General features: G+C 42.4%; 3 protein-coding genes across 5 annotated transcripts in view; 2 read left to right on the forward strand and 1 right to left on the reverse strand.

Annotated features, from left to right (window-relative positions):
- hcls1 (hematopoietic cell-specific Lyn substrate 1) overlaps positions 1-6,654 on the forward strand; it is a 7,000-nt gene extending 346 nt beyond the window's left edge. The window contains exons 2-16 of one of the 3 annotated variants that reach the window (XM_042710121.1): positions 725-808; positions 1,009-1,082; positions 2,196-2,325; positions 2,453-2,563; positions 2,696-2,750; positions 3,237-3,347; positions 3,583-3,693; positions 3,979-4,277; positions 4,395-4,464; positions 4,720-4,874; positions 5,047-5,136; positions 5,188-5,241; positions 5,582-5,786; positions 6,075-6,143; positions 6,330-6,654. In XM_042710121.1, the coding sequence (XP_042566055.1) occupies positions 725-808; positions 1,009-1,082; positions 2,196-2,325; positions 2,453-2,563; positions 2,696-2,750; positions 3,237-3,347; positions 3,583-3,693; positions 3,979-4,277; positions 4,395-4,464; positions 4,720-4,874; positions 5,047-5,136; positions 5,188-5,241; positions 5,582-5,786; positions 6,075-6,143; positions 6,330-6,463 (1,752 nt within the window). In that variant the 3' untranslated portion in view covers positions 6,464-6,654. Of the gene's footprint in view, positions 1-724; positions 809-1,008; positions 1,083-2,195; positions 2,326-2,452; positions 2,564-2,695; positions 2,751-3,236; positions 3,348-3,582; positions 3,694-3,978; positions 4,278-4,394; positions 4,465-4,719; positions 4,875-5,046; positions 5,242-5,581; positions 5,787-6,074; positions 6,144-6,329 lie in introns of all 3 variants that reach the window. The other 2 variants (XM_042710122.1, XM_042710120.1) reach the window with 2 other exon arrangements.
- A 198-nt stretch (positions 6,655-6,852) lies between these two features.
- Positions 6,853-8,350, reverse strand: llph (LLP homolog, long-term synaptic facilitation factor). Its single transcript, XM_012838247.3, has 3 exons — positions 8,269-8,350; positions 7,683-7,894; positions 6,853-7,458 (listed from the first exon to the last, which is right to left on the reverse strand). Exons 2-3 carry the CDS (start codon positions 7,882-7,884, stop codon positions 7,289-7,291), a joined length of 372 nt encoding a protein of 123 aa, XP_012693701.1. The 5' UTR covers positions 7,885-7,894; positions 8,269-8,350; the 3' UTR covers positions 6,853-7,288.
- Positions 8,351-10,815: 2,465 nt separating this feature from the next.
- On the forward strand, positions 10,816-13,052 carry LOC116224044. The gene is made up of 4 exons (XM_031582596.2): positions 10,816-10,932; positions 11,206-11,282; positions 11,750-12,231; positions 12,391-13,052. The coding sequence occupies exons 1-4, from the start codon at positions 10,843-10,845 to the stop codon at positions 12,900-12,902; spliced, it is 1,161 nt and encodes a 386-aa protein (XP_031438456.1). The 5' UTR covers positions 10,816-10,842; the 3' UTR covers positions 12,903-13,052.
- The last annotated feature ends 8,770 nt before the right edge of the window (positions 13,053-21,822 follow it).

Below are 21,822 nucleotides of genomic sequence, written 5' to 3' on the forward strand. Positions count from 1 at the left end.
TTAATCGATTAGGGTTTTTTCCTTAAAATTGTATTCAGTCAGTCACGAACTTGTACCAGTGTCTACAGTTAATTAAACTTTGAACATAAAATATATGAGGAAGTAACCCCGTTGTCAGTACTAAATGTTTACGTATAGGCCTACACCTTGTGAAAAAATGAAGCAGGATGAGACATTGAAATCTTTAAACTCTATGAACTCTACTCTTTTGTTGACAGTAATAGTTAATGACATCGTCATGTAGATCATATATCTCCAAACAGAGGCGTGGTTGTGAACTAGTTTGAGAAGCAGATACACTAGGTGGCATTTAGAGGAAATTGTCATGTAAATATTCTGTAGCGTGTCATTTTATATATGCATATACATAAATATCAGATATGTTTAAGTATTATGCGTTACAAATATAGCCCACCAGGTCTCAACTTCCTTTGTCGGTAAAATTAGATGCAACACGTATGTTGCGCAAGAAAAGGGAAGACGCATCATGGCTGTATTACTTTTTTTTTTCTCTGCTACAACCACCCACGACAATGTGATGCATATTACACAAAAACGTATGAGGCAGATCACACAAAAAGTAAAAGAATAACCACATTAGACCGTCAGTAGGTTGTGTTTATGTAGAAGATCCCACTTGTGTGTGTGTGTGTGTGAGTGTGTGTGTGTGAGTGAGTCTGTGAAATGAAAATTTGACATCATTTGGATGTTGAACTGTACACAGATGTGGAAGTCAGCAGTGGGACACAATGTGGCCATGAAGGTGGAATCAGAGGGAGATGACTGGGAGACTGATGCGGATTTTGAGGTAGGCAGGACCAGCTTAAAAGCAAGGCAAGGAGTTGTTGCACCTGTTTGCAAACAAATGCACCCTTCTCTCTCCTGTCACTCTCGTAGCGCTGCAACGGTCACCTTTTTAGGGCCTGCCATAATGTGTGAGTATACAAAATCGTAGGTTCAATTCCATACAAATCTGATTGAGGTGATGTGTGTGTGTGTGTGTGTCAGAATGATGTATCTGAGCAGGAGCAGAGATGGGGCTCCAAGACCATAGAGGGCTCAGGGCGGAAAGAACACATCAGGTACTGAAAATGTTTTTATCCCAACAGAGGCAATACTTTATGCTATAGTTATACTGTCCAAAGAGAGGCAATGCTTTATACTATAGTTATGCTGTCCAATGAGGCAATTACAATGGGGCAAGAGCGTCACAGTTTGTTATATAAGACCCTGTGGTAATACATGACAACAACTAGCAGAAATTTAGAGTTGAACTGAAACTATTGCTGGGGCAACGTCACAGCCGAAACAGGAAAGGGAAGTAGAAATACGACTCAGATCTCTGGATGCATTACCAAATATGGAGCCCTGAGAGCATGTCTGTGGCTGTGTCAGGCCTGAAATTGCTGTGTAGGTTCTGTGCTAAAGTCAGCTGATGCGGATAAACTGCACACAACCGCTAAAGGTGTCCCCCAAAATAGATGTGGTGAACAGTAGGAAATGACTCGTTTTCTGCTGCTGACTCTGGGAAGTCTTTTGAACATGGAGAGTTAAGGACTGGAATGGCACCAAGATTCATGGAATATTTTCTCACACAGTTGCTACTTAACAGCAATCAATTTAAGACTATGGGACAGTTTTAAGGTCAAAAAATGAGCACCAGACTTGAGAAACAATATTAACAGTAGGGCCTGGACTAGGTTGCATGTTGAATGGATAAAACCATAGTCTTTGGACAGGCATAACTTCTTAATAATCTTGTACTTTCGTATTTCTGCTCTGGGTTTGAGTTCATCATGTGACCATCTATGAAATACGAAATCCTGTACAACAACCACACAAACTGACAGGCAACTGATATGAAGATACTTATGAGAAATACAACAGGACTCCTGCCCTCTTTCTATTACTGTAAACAACAACTGTACTGATGTACCTCAGATGTATTGTGCTTTACATGCTTGTTGACTGGTGCCCTTCCTGCTTGTGTATTTAGTGTGGTAGTAATCAGAAGGTTGCTAGTTCGATTCCCTGTCGAAGTGTCCTTGAGCAAGGCACTGAACCCCTAATTGCTCCTGATGTGCAGTGTGCCATCAGTGAAAAATGTCAAATGTGTATACATTGTAAGTCGCACATATGTAAGTCGCTTTGGATAAAAGCATCTGCTAAATGACTAAATGTAAATGTAAATTCAGTGTGGCAGAGCTCAGACAGAAGGTGTCTCAGGAGCATGCCGGGGTGAAGAGGAGGGAGCTGGAGCAGGGTCCAAAGGCCTCGTACGGCTACGGGGGCAAATTTGGAGTGGAGAACGACCGCATGGACAAGGTCAGGCTTCCGCACTCAACAAAGTATTTTCATTGTTTCCACAAACGATTAGTTCCCCTTCCATTTTTGAGAACCAAGAGCCAGAGCGTCATGTCTGTTGTGGCGGTTCCTTGTGCCATTACAACAGGTGGCAATGGGGAATAGCTATGTGGCCGAGGTGGAGCAGCACTCCTCTCAGACCGACGGAGCACAAGGATTTGGTGGGAAGTATGGAGTGCAGAAGGAGCGCGTGGATAAGGTGACACTCTTCACGTCACGTCATTTTGTTGTGTTAATCTAAAGTATGGTCAATATAAACGGTCATGTTGTATGGTATGACCGCAAAGGGCTATGGATCAAAATGTTCATGATCTGTCTCTGTTGCTTTTAGTCAGCTATGGGCTATGACTACAAGGCAGAGGTGAAGGAACACGCCTCACAGAAAGGTATTGAATCCAAAGTTTGAAAAGATCAGACCAGGAAAGTTGAAGTCCTGACTAGATTTGTTGCTACCAAAGTGCACCCACTGACTGGTTGTGAGATTTGAGGACTTCATCGATTGTTTGTTACATTTGGTTGGCTGGTTGGCTGTCAAGCAGGGGCGCAGATGGCACTAGGGACGGGGGGGGGGGGGGGGGGGGGGGGCGCATGTCCCCCCCAGATTCATAGTGACCCCGATCCGTCCCCACCACTCTCCCTACGTAAGGCGACAATCATCAGTTAATAACTCTGCACGCTGATTAGCGTCCCCCCCAGTTCAAAAATCCCATCTGCACCGCTGCTGTCAAGCAATCAAGCCTTCAAGAAAAACACATCTGTGTTATGAGTCTGCTCACACTCACATTTCAGTCAGTCAGTCAGTCGTGGTCATGGTACATTTCACCATATTTTTAACTATGTGAAGTTTTGTAACCTGTCTCTGCTTCACTCAGATCATTCCAAGGGCTTTGGGGGAAAGTATGGAGTCGACAAGGGGAAAGTGGACAAAGCTGCCATGGGTTACGATTACAAAGGAGAAACAGAGAAACACCAGTCCCAGAAAGGTGACCCAAGCATGGCACCTCATAATCACTTCATAATCATAATCATAAAACCTCAATGGCACCTCATAATCTGTGCCTCAAACAACTTGTTTACGATTTCCCAGTAGGGGACTGATTTTAAATCAGTTTAGTAGATGTAGTTTAATCCAAGATCACGTTTGTGCTGTGAATGAACTGAGAGATTTGAAGGAGACTTTGCTTTGATTCCTTACATTGTGTCATTTGCTTCTGCCAGACTATTCCAAGGGCTTTGGGGGAAAGTATGGAGTCGAGAAAGAGAAAGTGGACAAAGCTGCCATGGGTTACGATTACAAAGGAGAGACAGAGAAACACCAGTCTCAGAAAGGTGATATATGCAGGTTCCATGATCTTGATGAAAGGATATGTCTGGTCATGCAGTCATTATGTCAAGTTCATACATGACAGAAGCTGCAATATGAACTATAGTTATAATCCGAGCTGTGTTTCCATGGGAACTATCTCATAGACTCCATTTGTAATAAATATTACTATAGACAGGAAACATTTTTTGATGGCATATAGCTTTAATCATAAATCACAAATTTAAAATAATCATCCAACCATCCAACACTTTCCTGATGTATGGCTTTTGCCTCTCTATCATGTGTAGATTACTCCAAGGGATTTGGGGGCAAGTATGGAGTGGAGAAAGACAAGGTTGACAAAGCAGCTTTGGGCTATGACTACAAGGGACAGACCGAAATGCACCAGTCTCAGAAAGGTGATGAAAAACCTTTAACAAAAGCAAAAATTCTGTGTTTGCAGGTTGCATCTTTACGAATAATAGGTAGAATACCTTTCAGTAATACAATAGCAAGGTGTCATACAAAACGCTTCTCTCATACTCTCATAGATTATACCAAAGGCTTTGGAGGACGATATGGTGTGGAAACAGATCGCATGGATAAGGTATTTCATTACCTGTGTGATTTACCCGTGATTACGTACTGTGAACGTAAAACTGTTCTTTTACACAGTTTTTAGTCAATGCATTCAATCCAATGATCCATCGAAAATCTTCTGCAGAGTGCATCCACTTTCACTGACATGGAGTCCCCGACTTCGGCCTATGAGAAGACCCAACCACTGGAGGCCTGTAAGTTGCTAAATTGCTAAATACCTCGACCATGTGGAGGAGAGGCCCGTTAGCAAGCTGTGGCATATTAAAAGTTTGCTCAATGGTTGATGTCATGTGTTCACCACCAGATATACACTATCAGAGAACATGAATTGGTCAGATATTTCAGCTTCAGATGTTTTGAGAATTTTTGCTGGATGCAAACCTTTGTTATGGACGAGGCTGAGAATCAGGTGGTCTTTCGAGAATTTGCTCATGCTTGTTGTTCTCCAGCCACTGCCAGTGCTGGAGCAGGGAATCTGAAGGCCCGTTTTGAGAACATGGCCCGCGCCTCAGACGAGGAGAACCGTAAACGGGCTGATGAGGAGAAGGCCAGGAGGCAGGCTAGAGAGAAGAGGGAGCAGGAGGAGGCCAAACTCAGACAGCAGGTACCGTTGTGGAGTAAATGAAACACGCAACACCTAAAGACATACAACTGTATGTTGTATAGACCATTACTATTTTAGAAGGGTTTTCTGACAACCTCTTGAGTTATCTCAATTATCTGAATGATCTGATGACGACTATGATCACTCAATCCTTTATTTTTGTGCCAACCAGGAGCAGATCAGTAGGGAGGAAGTAGAGCCAGAGCCCGAGCCAGAGGAACAGAGCCCCCCTCCCCCCCTGAAGGCTTGCAAGCCCCCCCAGATGACCAGGGCTCTCCCTGAAGCTCCCAGAGGCGTGCCTGAGCCCCCCCAGATGACCAGGGCTCTCCCTCAAACTCCCAGAGACGAGCCTAAACCAGTGGCACAAGTAATGTATCCCATATTACATATTACTAGTGTGTCAAAAGATGTGACAATGGGTGAACACAACTATATAACATGTCTAGTACCAAAATATAGCTTATTACACGTACTTATTACTAGTAAGTAATACATGTAAGTAAATATGCATCAGGTGGATCATGACACATTAGTTAACGTGATTTACTGAAGAAAAATGTAACCCCTGCCCCTAACTCTCTCCTTCACAATGTCATACTTTCCACATGAATTCCAATCCCATTACATTGGAAATGTAAAAAAGTCACATCAATTTAAAACAAAATAAGAAATACATGAAAAGCAACTAAGAGCTCTGATACCCAAAGGAAGAAGATGAGCCTGAGTATGAGGAGCCACCATGTCTGCCCCCTCGCTCCACGGACCTGTTAGAGGATACTGACCCAGAACCAGAGCCAGAGCCGGTCCAGGAGGATGATGATCCTGAATATGAGGACATCGGGGTTCCCCAGCCTGAGCCTGTCCAGGATGGCGATGCTGACTATGAGGACATCGGGGTTGCCCTGATCCCAGGTCAGCTCTTAACAGAATTCAACCGCTACTTAAGTTTGACATTCATTCAACTTACTATATGAACTGTGATAGTTTGGCAACTTTTTTTTTTTTTTAATCTGATTTTACTCAAGAGGTCCTGCCTCTAGGTGTTAGTATTGTGAGTCACCAAATCTATGTAATGGCATGTGCACCAGGGGGAGATTTGGTACTCAGTGATATTCTAATTATCACATCTTGATTCGGAACAAGTGATTTATAAACCGTAGACAGTATTTGTTTGTGACGCTTTTTATACCTGTTCTACAGCTGATGATAGTACTTATGAAGAATTGCCTGTTGGAACAACAGCCATTGCCCTCTATGACTATCAAGGACGTGAGTATTTCTCCATTGATAATTACCCCCATTACAAAATGATTTGAATTTCAACACTGGCTGACTGGTGTAAAGCCGAATGAGGAGAATAGGACTTATACTTGTATAGAGTATAAAGCAGAGAACACAGAGTCTAGACACAGGTTTCTGTCTGTGGTGATGATCTCTGGATCTCTCTTCCTACAGAGGATGACGACGAGCTCTCATTCGACCCGGACGACATCATCACAAACATCGAGATGGTGGATGAGTCATGGTGGAAAGGCACGTGTCACGGGCGCACTGGCCTTTTCCCAGCAAACTACGTGCAGTCAAACTGAACTCTGTCCAGCACCCTCTCAATCAGTGGTTCCCATACTTCTCATGGCAGCCCCCGCCCTTGGACAATGAAAAATGAAATGCACTCGTGGGTGTTAGCCTCCTTGCTAGCAGGCCCGTCTCCTATGCCCAAGGTTGTGAGTTTGAGTCCGGGGCAGGCCTCTTCTTGGCTACACAACGCAGGCTAAATGTATGTACTGGTGGGGGCCAGAACAATTATATCTGTCAAGAACTTTATATGTTTGCAGTTTGTCCAATGTTACATCATCTCTGTATATTTCCAACATGCCTAAAAATGTAGGTGTATATCCACTGATGGTTACATTTAATGTGAAAAATTGTCTTGTGCTTGCAATTGTTACTTTCAACTATAGATACACTTCCCCAAGTGTACAATTTCAACAGTTTAATGATACTTCTACAATGATTTTGAAGGTCCAAACAAGTTATCACTTTTTTCCCCCCAGTGAAAGATATACTAAAAAAATAAAAAATTAAGGTTTTGTAATGAGCCTATGTGTACAGTCACGTCATTACAGAAATTGTACATCACACAACAGAAACAATAGCTTGAGATTTGTGGCTGTCCAAGTATGGACAATGTATATACAAGCAGATACACAATTCTCCTAAATTCAGAGAATACCTAGATAAAGACTTCTGGATAATAACTCCCATACATTTTATGAATTTAAATGTAAATGCTTAAAGAGAACATAGAGGGAACATTTGCCATTTCCACCAGCTCGAGATTGACAGTCGTTTTCACCGAGGCACTGTGCTCTCAGGCAATCACTCTCATTCCATGGATCAATTGTGTGGATAGTCTACCATGACAGCTTCTTGCGTTTCTTGGATGTTCCTAGACTTTTGGGATTTCGTTTGGCCTTCTGTTTTTTGATCTGTCGTTGACTCATCCATGTTGGGTACTGTCCATGTTCATTGAGCAGGGTTTTCTTGTTCATCGTGCTATCCATATCCATTTTACCCATGTCATCTAAAAGAAAGAATGACAGAGAACAGAATTACGCTACATAAACAACCTGCCAAATGACCATGACATTTTCACACACATTTTCCTCGGACAAATGCATAGTAATGTGGACTAGACTATCTCTGTTGATTAACATTAAAGTGAGGATGAATCTTAGCTTTGCTTCCTATACTGAAGTTCGGTAGTGTTAGCCAGATAATTTCCAGCAGAAGTGCTAAACAACTCACCGCCATGGCCCTCCTTGTTTACATCTTTCAGCTTCTCCACTGGCACAACCGTGGCGATCTCGGAAATGTCTTTCATGGTGATTTCGCCTTTCCCCTCATGGCCCAGGGCCGTCTTGAGTCTTGCCAGTTCTTTGGGTGCGTTCTTCTTTCGCTTTTCCGCACGCATTTTTCTCCTCCACTTGCTACGTAAACTCTTTGCCATTTTAGAAAACCTAAGCATGGCCAACACATGAGACATACCGTTAACGTCAGCTGAACCCATGACCAATGTTTAGACTCTGAAATATAGCGTACGGTACCAGCAAGTTGACACATGTGGTAAACACATATGGCAACATGTGCAAAGAAACGTTATAACATTCTTATTAGAGTTAACTCAGGTAGTTGGAAATATAGCTATCGCTAGCTAACCTAGCTAATACAAAAAATACTTGACATATAATACGTGGTCCATACGTAATTATGATTACTCTTGAACTACAGCAATATGTATTTCATACGATCGTCTTACTTACAAGTAATGTTACTTTAAAGGGCCACAAACACCAACTTAGAAATTCTAATAATTTGACGATAGCCTACTCACCTCACACAAGACGCGTGGTAAACTAGGGTTGGTAATGACGACACCCGTAAAGTGGCTCTGCAGTAATACGTTTATATTTGCGACACTTTTAATCGTTGATTTATACGCTAGCGGCCAGAAGGTGGCGACATTAGGCCAAAAAAAAAGGTTTGGACCTGCTACTGCAGATTTGTTGTTGCTGTGATAATGCGTGGCTTGAGAGCCTATTTTTCACCAAACAGACGTATTCCACACATCAAGTCCAAAAATAAGCTTTTTCATTACTTATTATCCCTTTAATCCCTGAGACCAAACAGCCAGTGACCAGTCGGCCCACTGGGGGCAGAGCTGGCGGTCTACTGGCCTTTTGCTCATCGGTTTTCAGGCAGTCTGCTCGGCCCCTCCGTTTTCCCACTTGCTTTCAAAACATTCATTTCTTTACTCATTTATTCAACCCATAACATTTTGTATAGATGTTACCAGTGCGTAACATAAGTCTTTAATTTCTATCTGGGATATAGCCTTCTGTGTTCTTGTTATACTCTATCAAGTGAATATAAAACATTATCCACAATTACAATCAGATTACTTAAAGATTAGATAATTAGTCAATAAAGTGTAAACTACAATATTAAGTGATAGTAGTAGCTACTAGTGTGTAACAACATCACAAAGTGCATTTAGCACACTTGTTCATTTGCGATATCTCAATGAGGTTTTCATTGCCATGGACACAGCCCCTCATGTTTTGAACTAATAGTAGTTTTGAACAAATAACACTAAAAGTTAGCTAGCTAGTAGCTTTGATTAAAGCATTATGACAATGGCATGCTGTTTTAACACTTATTCAACTCATTGTACCCCTTTATCTTATACCCCTTTCACATAGACAACCCACAAACAAATGCCACCTAACTAGTTAGACAGCTGAGTTTTAGACTGATAGCTAGATAGCTGACTTTTTAGTGTAGCTGCTTTAGTTGTAAAGACAGCTAGCAGTCAAATATGGCAGTTATTTAACTCATTTCAGTTAAGCTGAATCATATAGTCAGCTAGCTTGGGAAAATGGGCAGCTAGTTACGGTAAGACAAATAACAAACAGCTTGCCATAATATGACGCCCTTCAAACTGTCCTGTCAATGCAGAATTAACTGACTTGTTGGTGAATATTGTATCATGTCACAGCATATTGTAGCATGCCAACAAGTGGCTCAGTTGTACAGAAGTACTGTACTCTCCAAGAGGCTCTCATTTTAATTAGGCACACCTAGCCCACACATTGTAAGCACCAAGGGATCTGGGGGAGAGTGGTGGTCAACTCATGTTTTAAACACCAAGGGGCCCTCACATTGTGAGCACTGAAGGGTCTGAGAGCCCCCTAGTGGTTAGCTCACGCTATGATCACCCAGGGCCCTAGTGGTCAGCTTGAGCTGTGTGCACTGAGGGCCTTGGTGTTCAACCTCCTTTGAAAGTCGTGTGCCATTCATCACACACGGCCTCTAGGCTTGGAGCCCCTCTGGCAGTCTCCCTTTGTGTCTAATGTTACCATGTGTAACTTATCATTCTAGTCTGTGTGTTATGATGTAAGGACTCAATAGATGGGATGAACCCCATGCACAGTTGACTGAAACAACATGGTTCAATAAATTAATGCATCAATGTGATACACTTCTGTGAGGGACCAGTAATGTATTTCCATTGGAAATTGTTTTTCGTTCGCAATAGTTTTATACCATGATATGCTTCCTTTTAAGTTGATTAACATACTGTTGGTCCTTCCATTGAGTTGTGGTACTAAAAGGTTGATTAGTGCTTCAAGGCTCCAGGTTTTAGAAGATGATTAGAGAGTTTAAATGTCACTATACCCATAGTCCTGACTCACATCTAAGTTACCATGTTGTGATATAAACATGGTGGAATGTTAGTTTACATTAGTGAGTTGCATGTGCTTATTGTCTGTTTTGGTACAGATTGCTATGCTCTCAGCATGTATTGATGTATTGCACTAGAAAAGCTGAGTGTACTGTATACCGACACACTTGCTCTTGGTATTTCGTATGGATATTATGCCGAAATACATACGGTATGTCTCTACACTGAAAATGTCCTGGAATGCAGACAAAGTACAGGGGGACAGGTCATTGTACCTTTGCAATTGAAAATAACCTGAGTAATGTGCATGAGTTATAGAATACATTTTTTAAGAAGTCCTGAACAGTATCGTCAGAAATTGCACACCAGAGGCACTTGCCATTTAAGTGAGCTGGGCGGTTAGTGGGCTCGACAGGTGTCTGCATGATATTGCCTTTAAGTAAATAATCATAGGCCCCTCATGTGCGTCTCATGTTCATCTAGTTATACACAGTTTATCATATCCCTAATCCCTGAACTGTAACCTTGGCCTCCAACATAGCTTATAATGACCTCAACTAATGCAAGGCTGTGCTTATAAATAAGGTAAGTATTAAGACTATACTCACTAAGGACCCAGAATATAAAGAGAGGCTGAAAGATATAAATACTTTCAGAGCAAAAGTGAAGTCACCCATAAAATGCAATGCACCCTGGGATTAGGGATGGACACATCGTTGTGACATGGAGCTGCTATTAGTCAGCAGAATACGGGTGTCTAGCGTTTTGTATAAAGAGCAAACCACCAGTTGTGCCAGTATCCCTCTGCACATGGTAAGTGTTTTCTTGGTTTTCTTTTATTCAACGTGAAATATATGTATTATAAATAATATATGGATTTACAAATGAACAAGTAATTCTCCTGCAACTCTCAGGCTTTTGTGATTACATATGAGCTACAACATAGAGATATATATATACTTCAATCCTGTGCATCTGTCTGTAATATCCCTGTCAGATCTTGAACTAACATATATTGATTGTGCTATTTCTCACTAAAACCTGAATACAGTCTAAATATTCCCGGCCATGATATATTTTTTTCAGCACATAAAGACACCTACTCATCTCATCCAACGAACTGTCTCAGAGTATCACCAGAACTCCAGCATGGCTCTCTCTAAGTAATCCATTATCAATTTACTTTTTTCATGTTGATTGTGAAGCATAACCAGCCAGTGTATTTGGTAGGAGAGTATCTGGGCTGAATGTAATATATTTGATTGAAATAGAAATGATAACTCGAAGGGCACTCAGAGAGTGATGACCTCCGCCAAGACCAAATGCCCTAATTCGCAATGTTGTGGATCCGCCCTAAGATTCAGATCCACTCCAAAATGTGATGGATCCTTCTTTGGAATTAATTAATTAAATTTGGATACATTTCTGGCCTCCAAATGTTATCCATGTTGTTTGAAGATTTCCTTGCAACATGTGCTGATATAAAAGTTAATTATATACCTTTATATTTCACATTTATATGTGCTTATTAATTGATAAGTGACAGTGTCTATTATAGTTAATATATAGTGTAGATGCGCTTCATATCACTTTTGTCTGACTAACACCTTTTTTACCCTTTTCTCAACAGGACTCAGCAGACATTTATGGATGTAGCTATTCCATCTCTCAAAAGAGGAGTAATTTCATTCAATGAACTTGCATGCAAACTCCTCGTTACCAATGTCTCATACATTCTTAAAACTCATGTCATGTTTGAAGAACTCCGTAATATAATAGAGGCATCTCAGAAAAGCATTGGGCAGTCAGAGAGGGCAGCTAGCAGTGAACTGTACAAGTTAGACACACATTATGAGGAGCTCACAGTCCAAAAGGGAGTCCTTGAAAAAAAGAAAAGAGAGAGAAAAACACAGAGAGATAGCTTGACCATACAATTAAGCCAGTGCAAGGAAACGTTAAATGCGTACTCCAATTCTTTGGAACGGGCCAAGAGGCTAGCTCGTGACGCACAACAACGGCTTCAGAACCAAGAACACAAGAAGAGGGAGTCACAGAAACTAAGAGATGCTGGTTATGGACTATTGGCCCTCCCTATAATTGGGTGGATAGCAGGTAAAATGTCTTCCCTCATGAGCCCTGTATGTTTTATACACAAAATGATGCAAATAATGTTTGAAGATGTTTCATCTGAATAGTCAATGAAATAGGTTTGTTGTGTGATTGTTAAATCTCTCTTTTTTTTTTATGGAAATAAATTCTGACCTTTTCTAGGGCCATTCATGATTGATGCTGGTATCAAAGACTATGACAACGCATCCTACACGGCAAGACAAGCCACCGACGTGGTGAAAAGCGCTGAGAGAGACGTAGCCAATTTTTCCTCAAAGGTGTCCCAGTTGACTTCCGATACTGATAACATGAATGGCAAAATCAAAAAGTTGTATTGGGAGATAGAGGGGGTTGACCGCGAGATCTCAGACATCAAACAGCAGCGCACTGTGATGGCTGATATTCAGGTTAAGATGAGGAGTTGCGTTACTCTTTTGGGCAGCTTGGCCAAAACCACTAACGCGGCCGAGCTCGAGACACGCCACATCATGGTCCTGGAGTCGCTGATGAAAATCCTGCAGCATGTGTTTGCACTTTCCATTAAGTTGCTCGGAGACCGTTTCTACAATGATGCGGAGCTGAAAGGTCTCATCACGACTCTGCAAAATAATCAGCAGAAACTTCAAGCGCTTCCTAATGCAAATAAGAATGACTCTCTAGATGATTTCTCTTGAGTTTTTCTTACTTTCTCACATACATTTGCCTCTCGAGTTTTGCCTGCAAGCTTATAATGTGTGTCTGTAATGTTTGGCACAGCTAATGTATGGGTCAGTTGCCTTTTGCTGTTGAAAAAAGATAAATAAAAATGTGGTGTCAACAGGTGTCATTTTTTCTCATCTATTTTTTAACACCATTAAAGAGCAATAACTAATAGGCTCTTGCAGTAAATTGGGAATATGAATGAAAGTATTGTATATAAAATACCTACATATATAGCATTGAATGAAAAATAAATGATATTTGAGAATGAACATTATCCACCATGTGTATGATTCACTTCAGAGATATTAGTTAACAGTGGATATCAGTTAACAGTAGACAGCAGTGAAGAGAGATTTTCAGTTACTTTTTTACTACTTAATTTCTCAATGGTAATAAAATTGAAGACACAATTACTTCTTCAGGCCCACGTTTTATCCAGCTATGGTGATGGTTTAACCTACAAACGTTTAATTTGATCCCTGGATAGGAAGGTAATATCTTAAAGAAAGGCCAAGAAAATATGCATGTATCCCAGGTTTATCAAAGAAAGTGTGGCACAAGACAAAAACTCATCCGTTCAAATGAACACTGGAAAACTGTCCCCAGCTCTAGTCTGTTTGTGATAACTTAGGGTGCAATAGATAATATAAAATATAATGGCCAACTCTAAACAATCCCTGGAAAGGAATTATTGGGTTATGGTTAGGGTAAGGGTTAGGTTAATCAACAAACTTGGTATTTAAGAGATTTTCCAAAAACTGCAATAGATAATATAAAATATGATTGCCAACTCTAAACAATCCCTGGAAATACTCTGATCTGAACCGTCACTCTGTAAAGCTTTAGCAAGATCTATTTGTATTTCTTGTATTCCTCTTTTATTCAGTACAGTTTGGTATGACGATTATTTATGATGTTCCAAGACAATAAGGATGAAGTTTGTCCACGGACTAGATCTGGATTTCCAGTAATATCGGCTATGAGGGGCAAAGTCAACCAAAGGCTTTCATTAAATTATATTTGTTCAGTCGGATGTGAAGGGGGAGATTTCAGACTGACTATTCAGAAAACTCTGAGTTGATAGACCTTGCATATCCAGTCAAGACATCAATTATTGAAGTTATTCATTCCAGAAGGGAGATATTGAAACCCTTTCACAATCAGCTTTAAAGGCCTGTATGAGTCTGAACCATGCTCATAAGCTTTTGAATGTAATGTGTAATGATTCAGTCAAGTGCAGGTAGAATTTATTCCACAAAGCCAGCAGAGTACAAACTCAATTTAGGCGAAGTAGGCAAAAACCAAACAGAACTAAATTGCATAACAGAGGAATGAGCTTTACACTAGAGTAACAACAGCAGATTATCCAACAATGCTAAACACTGGTGGACACTGAAGGAAGATAAAGCACAACTAATCAGTCTCTTGAATGAAGGATGGGTGTGGCCTTGAATTGGGAGCAGGTGCTCATAGTTCTCCTCAGCACTCTGGAGAAATAGGACGATGAGGTGCCACACCTGTAGGATTTAGAGGAGGCATGTCACCGGTGTGGAACTTGAATACTGATCATTGGTTTGTGCATTATTCCATTCTTTTTATAGGAACATCAAAAGATTACAATCTGAATACGACCACCCACAATACCATGGGTTTACATGAAGTCCTATTGGCCTAATTACAGAAAATGGTGAATAAAATGTGTTTTGTTTACATCCCTGCGGGCTCATACAGACATACTGTGAAGGCCTCATCCATGTGACAGTAGCTATTTATTAACGCCCCTTATTTAGTAGTATCAGTAACACACTGTTTAATTGCTTTTGTAGTTAAACCTATGCAGTAGTCCAACAAGGAAATAATAGGTTGTTACCTCTTAGAGAGATGTTAGAGAATCTATTCAGCTGCAGGACAGAGATCCCTGCTTCACTTACACTGAGACCATTCAAATCAAACCAAACATGACAAAGAAATCATCTGCAATGCCATGCAACACCTAGTGTTCTTAATTACATTTCCTGCCCTTAGTTAAAAAATTACCAAACCAAATTACTGCAGAGTTATTGAAACTAGAAGTCCATCTGTGTTTTAAGATCAAAAGGTAATCAGCCTGCACCCTAGAGCCTTACAATATGCTCTAGCTTTGTGAACTTGAATTAGGGAATATGAGATAACAGAAACATGTCTCCAATAAGCAAGTAATCATTTATTTCTGTATCAAAGTAAAGACAGATGAGCAGCATAGTCAAGATCAAGGTGGACTCAAAGAGCAGTACCTTTCAATCCAATATTTCAATGAAAATGCTTTACATTTTATTATATTTTATTAAATTATATTATATATAAATATATATATATATATATCCTTTACTGCCCGTAGATTAAAGTGACATGCGAAGCAGTATGACATAAAATCACAAAGATCATAAAAAGTGCACACAGCAAAAGTGAACACAAAGCCACAGTGGGATAAAGGTTAAATATCAGCATGACAGATGTGGATTTCTCAACTAGCAACCTTCTGATTACTAAACGACTTCTCTACCTCCTGTACCACCGTCGCCCCTTATTGTGTTGTGTATTGCGAAACCCAGGGACATGATAGAGTTGATGTTATCAGCATGGAACAGTTCCAACAGTTCTTGAGAACAGATACAAATCTGTAGCAATGAATGTGTGTTTTTGTTGTTTGCACTACAATATTGAGACAGAAGACTGATGACATAGCAAAACAAACATTTACAGCTTTTTGCACTGTTTCTACTTTTGGAGAATAGCACGGAGAGAGGGTTGTTACCTCCAGAGTGGGGTTACCTGCAGTCTACAGGGATCAGAATTCCCATGTTTATCTTCATTAAAACTAATCTATTCAACTGCAGGACTGAGATCACTGCAACACTTACACTGAGACCATTCAAATCAAACCAAACATGACAATGAAATCATCTTGCAAATGCCATACAACACATAGTACCCTTAATTACATTTCCTCCTCTTAGTTCTCAAAGACATGTTATGTAAACAACTGACCTAATTACTGCAGAGTTATTGAATCTAGAAGTCCATCTGTGTTTTAATCCAAAGGTAATCAGTCCGTAACTTAGAGCCTTACAATATGCTATAGCTATGTGAACTTCAGTTAGGCAATATGAGAACATGAACATGTCTCCAATAAGCCATCATTGCCATTCATACATTTGTGTATTGTATTGTGTGTCTCAATGTCAAAATTCACTTTTGTATTATCCACACAACTGAAAATATTAGCTTTGTAAAAATGACATAGGTTGGCCCCTCAACTGTCATGCAAACTTCTGTTGTACAAGTAATCATTTATTTCTGTATCAAAGTAAAGACAGATGAGCAGCACAGTCAAGATCAACGTGGACTCAAGGAGCAGTACCTTTCAATCCAATATTTCCATGAAAATGCTTTACATTTTATTTTATTATATTATATTATATATCCTTTACTGCAGATAGTATAATGACATGCAAAGCAGTATTACATAAAATCACAAAGATCATAAAAAGTGCAAACAGCAAAACTGAACACAAAGTCACAGTGTGATAAAAGTGAAATATCAGCATGACACATCAGGATTTCTCAACTAGTCTTTTCTCTGCAGAACTGGGAATTGAGAAAGAGGTGCAACACAGCTTCTCGAAAATGAATTGTGAAAGAGGGTGCAGAAACTGAAGGTGTGTGCATCTTCATAGTATAGTTACAAGAAATTCTGACATCTCTCATGCAAATGAATTAATAAAACACAGTACATGAAGATTGGTACATTGTCTCAGTGCAGCTCCACTGGAGAACCGACAGAAGCTACAAGCTCACAGGAATGATGCTCTAGATTATGTCTGAGGATTATTCTGTTTCAAGAGTCCCCAGTTTTCCAAGAAAGGAGCATAGTGCCTTTATGATTGATGCTTGCGTGAATGATCTGTGATGGGATGTACATTACATCTGCTGTACATCTGATGTGATATACATCCATTGCTATTATGCCCAACATATTGATAGTTGTCTTTTGCTTGAAAAGTATTGACTTTCAAGGTCAAAAAGTCATTCTTCCATTGTTTTCCTGATATGCTTGGGAAGCATATGGTGCTGAATGCTAAAAGCGGAGGGCGAAGTTGGGTGTGATTTACTTGAAAGGGTAAGACGCAAGAGGCCTGGGGAATTTGTCACATCTCCCGACCCTCTGTTTAGAACGCCATTTAAATTAGAAGGTCTTTAATAGCAGTTTTAGATGAGGGATGTTTGTGTGACACATGTACTTTAAAATAAGTATTCTTATTTTCTATATAATCTTTTGGTGCTTTCAACTATTTCATTTCCCTTTAAGGATCACTGAAGTGTATTCCAGAAAACTTTGACATTCATCATATCTTACTCTTCATCATGAACCATAATTTATAAAACATGTTGGCTGTTCTGTTTGTTAGAAGTTTATGAAATTCTGTTAACTCATTTAAACACTCAGAATCAAAGTGGACTGCTCATGGTCATGACATAGACATGATCACTTCAATACTCACATTTACTCGTCAATACTATTTTTAACCACTTTAATCCTCACATTTACTAGTCAATACTATTTTTAACCACTTTAATACTCACCTTAACTCGTCAATACTATTTTTAACCACTTTAATCCTCACCTTAACTCGTCAATACTATTTTTAACCACTTTAATCCTCACCTTTACTAGTCAATACTATTTTTAACCACTTTAATCCTCACCTTTACTAGTCAATACTATTTTTAACCAATTTAATTCCCACTTGTACTAGTCAATATTATTTGTAATCTCTTTAATCCTCACCTTTACTAGTCAATACTATTTTTAATCTCTTTTATCCTTATCCTGTAGACTTTCCTCCACTGCACACAGGAGTCTGTGTAGTTGTTTGTTCGTCTCAGGATCAAAATGTCCCACTTATACAGAAAAAGAAATGTAAGTGATGAGGAAGAATAGTGTTTTGCGCCCTTTGTATGGACCCATGTACACTGGTAAACGATATTCATCTGACCGTTTGAAGGTGCATTTGCACAATGCTTGCCTTGTGTTCCCTTCTTTTGCTTTTTTTGAGGCTGTGTGTCGAAACATAAGAGAGATAAGATAAAAGATAACATGTCTGTCACACTCTTCAGTTGATGGTTGAGAAATGGCCAGCTCCCTCAAGTGATGATCATAATTCCCTTAAATGGAAATACCTGCGAAGATGTTGCTCAGTGTGCAGAGTTTACAAATATTCAGTTGAGCTCTTGAGATTGTATCCATAGCCATATCATTTAAGGCCCAGGGTGACAGAAGAAAATATATAGGATCGATTTAAAAGCTTTACAAAGCAGCTGGTTCCATATGACAAGGCACTTTGAACAATAGTTCCCTGCTGGGTTTATTCACTGTTCCAGTGAGAGAGTTAAGTGATAGACGTGGTCATGATTTGTTTGTGGACCACTGGCTCTTCCAAGACTTTCTAAAGTAAAAGCTAAGCACTCTAACTATATATGCAAGTTTTTATGTTACTTTAAGATGTGTTGAGCATGTTTAATAATATAGCAAAGCCATGTTAAATAGCCTATGCAAATGACGTCACATTAGAACATGTGTGCCTGCGTGCACTGAAATGCTATTGTGAGCATGCGCTGAATAAACGGTCAGTTGTGAGTTCCCAGACCAAAGAGAAGATGGTAGTCTGTACTCTTTTCTCCTGTGAATGCTAACTACTAGTAGGTACTAGTTATGACTGTTATAACGATAGACTGCTGCAGAAATGTCTAACGCTACAGGTTATGGGCCCAGTCCAGTGGCGTAACGTAGTAACGACGGGCCCAGGTGCAAGATATTGTAGCGACCTGTATGTGTTGATGTGTTAATGTTAATGTTCATTGTGATGTCTGTGTGCCTGTGTGCCTGTGTCCTTGCTCTCTGTCAGCCGCGGCAGCTCATGTGTGGGTTGCTATGCGCTGCGGGGGGCTGGCAGAGTAGCCGGGGGGCGGGGACACCTGGATAAGATAACGTGTTTCTTGTTGTTGAGCCTCTTCGTGCTCGCGGTTTAGTGATGAGCAGTCACAGTGATTAAAGTTCCCATGGATGTAACCAATAAAGTAATCATTTACAGAAACCCCTCTGAGTAGTGCCTGAGATCGCTACAATTGGTGTCAGAAGTGAACTATAAATAAAGTGAGTGAGCTAGGGAGACAAGTTCTTTATCGTTTTTTTTTGGTAGTTAATTATCAGTTTAGCTAGCGGCTACGTTTTTTTGCGGAGGACATTGTTTAACGTCATGGAGAACTTTTCTGGCGTGAAAGTTAAGGAGGAGGGAGACAGTGGTCCTGGCCGATGGTCTGAGGAGTTTCAGAGGATGGAACAGGCAAGATCTCGGTTGCGGGATTCGGCGGCGAGGATGGCTTCGGAGGCTGGCATGGCTGCAGGTTCAAAGTCAAAGTCCTGCGCGGAGCATCCGAGGAGTGGGGGAGGGGCGGACTGTGACTGTAAGAACGTCAATCATGGCGGCGCCCATAGCACATGGTCCTCAGTGAAAACACCCAAGTACGGGGGTAAGTCAGATTGGGAGGCCTTCCATGCACAGTTTGAGTTGCTGGCTCATGCAGGGGAGTGGACGGAGAGAGAGAAAGCCCTGCAGCTTGCAATGTGCCTCACAGACGATGCATTAAAATGCCTTTTGTTGGTTAGCCCAGAAGACAGGCATGATTATGGGGCTTTGGTGGCTGCATTAAAGAGGCGCTTTGGACAATGTGTGCAGCCTGGCCTGCTAAAAAATGAACTCAGCAACAGGTACAGACTCCCAGGGGAGCCCCTGCGGGCATTAGCAAATGACATTGAGAGCCTCACTCGGCAGGCATATGCACACATGCCACCTGATGTACAGAGCGAGCTGGCAAGAGACCAGTTCATCAGAGCTCTGTCCCCCACTGAGCTGCGGGTGCAGGTACAGCTGGAGCACCCTCGATCTCTGCAGGCTGCATTGGAGTTAGCAGTGGAGAGGGAGTTTGTGTGGGGTGTGCCAGCTGGAGGTAGCCACAGTGAGAGCATGCCCATAACAAGAGTGGCAGTGGGCACCAACGATGGCCTGGAGAAGCCGGCATGGGCATCTGAGCTGACGGAACTGATACGGGCTATGTCTATCCAGTCAACCCGTACCCCGCACACATCCCCCAGGGTGTGTTGGGGGTGTGGCCAGCCTGGTCACTTCCTCAGGCAGTGCCCAAAAGCACCCAAGGGTCCGGGAAACGACCCGGGGTCCGCATAGGGGAGGCTGTGCGGACCCCAGCCCCATCCTCTTCCTTTTCGTCGTCTGCAGGAAAGGCCCGACAACACAGACGGGGTAGTCAGGGCCCACTCCCCCCAGAAGCAGACGACAACATGCCCACGGAGCCTGTGGTAGTGGTAGGGCGGACTTGTGTTGGGGACTTTTGTCACGTCCCAGTGACCGTAGAGGGGGTTCCCTGCACTGCTCTTGTGGACACGGGGTCCACAGTGACACTGGTGAGACCTGATGTGGTGCCAGGCTGGACTCAGTTAGAGCCCACCACTGTGCAGTTGCGCACAGTCACGGGCGGGCTGGCACCCATGAAAGGAAGGGGCAAAATGACACTGACTGTGGGGGGGAAAGCTGTCCGCCACCCAGTGTGGGTGGCAAGCGTGCAGGACCCGTGCATACTGGGACTGGATTTCTTGAAGGCCACGGTGAGGTTTCAGGACGGGCCTGTCATCGCGTTGTTGGCCGTGACACCACCAGTCGCTGCACCCACTACTTTGGCGGCACGAGAAGTTGGCACGGTAGAGCCGCGGGCCACACCCCTTTTTCCCCAAAACCCCTCACGACATCAGGGTGCGTGTTTCCCTAACAGGCCACCACTCCACGCCCACAGCATTGCTGTTCAGTCACCTCCCTCTCAGCTGGAGACAGAGGTGACAGCACCCAACTCCTCTCCACCCCTGCTGGCAGTGCCGGCCCCCAACAGCATGGGCTGCTCGTCTCCGGCCCTGCTGCCCCAGACAAAGGAGGAGGTGTCCATGCTGCCCCAGACGGAGGAGGAGGCGACGCGGTCTGCCATCACGAAAATCTGGATGGAGAACTGTGATGACCTGGACTCACAACAGCAGGAGCAGTTGTGGCGGCTGTTAGTAGAGTTTAAAGACAGCTTTGCACTGAGGGAGGATGACGTTGGGCGGCATGGCTGAAACTCCACCCGGATAAGTGCCATTTCATGCAGCGTCAGGTGACTTTTCTGGGACACAGAGTGGGGCGGGAGGGAATTAGCACTGTGCAGGACAAAGTGCAGGCAGTGGCAGACTGGCCCGTCCCGTCCACTCAAAAGGACTTGAAAAGTTTCTTGGGCCTCGCCTCATACTACCGGAGGTTTGTACGGGGTTTTTCGTGCATCGCTGCCCCTCTGTTCCAGCTGTTACATAAGGACAGAGAGTTTGTCTGGACAGATGCATGCCAGGGGGCGTTCGACCAGCTGCGCCGGGCCCTCAGCGATGCACCTGTGCTGGCTCCAGCTGACCCCTCTCTCCCGTTTATGTTGGACACTGACGCCAGTGGGGTGGGTGCTGGAGGAGTGCTGTCTCAGGTGGGTGCAGACGGGGAGAGGGTAGTGGCGTATTTCAGCCGGGTGTTCAACAAGGCTGAGAAGCGCTACTGCGTGACCCGGCGAGAGCTCCTGGCAGTGGTGCTCTCCGTGCGCCATTTTAAATATTACCTGTGCGGTCTGCCCTTCACTGTGAGAACTGATCATTCAGCTCTCCAGTGGCTGATGTCATTCAGGGTGCCGGAGGGGCAGGTCGCCAGGTGGTTGGAGGAGCTCCAGGCTTATAACTTCACAGTGGTGCACAGGGCAGGAGCTCAACACAGC

Source organism: Clupea harengus, chromosome 16, assembly GCF_900700415.2.
Source record: "Clupea harengus chromosome 16, Ch_v2.0.2, whole genome shotgun sequence".
Taxonomy (NCBI): domain Eukaryota; kingdom Metazoa; phylum Chordata; class Actinopteri; order Clupeiformes; family Clupeidae; genus Clupea; species Clupea harengus.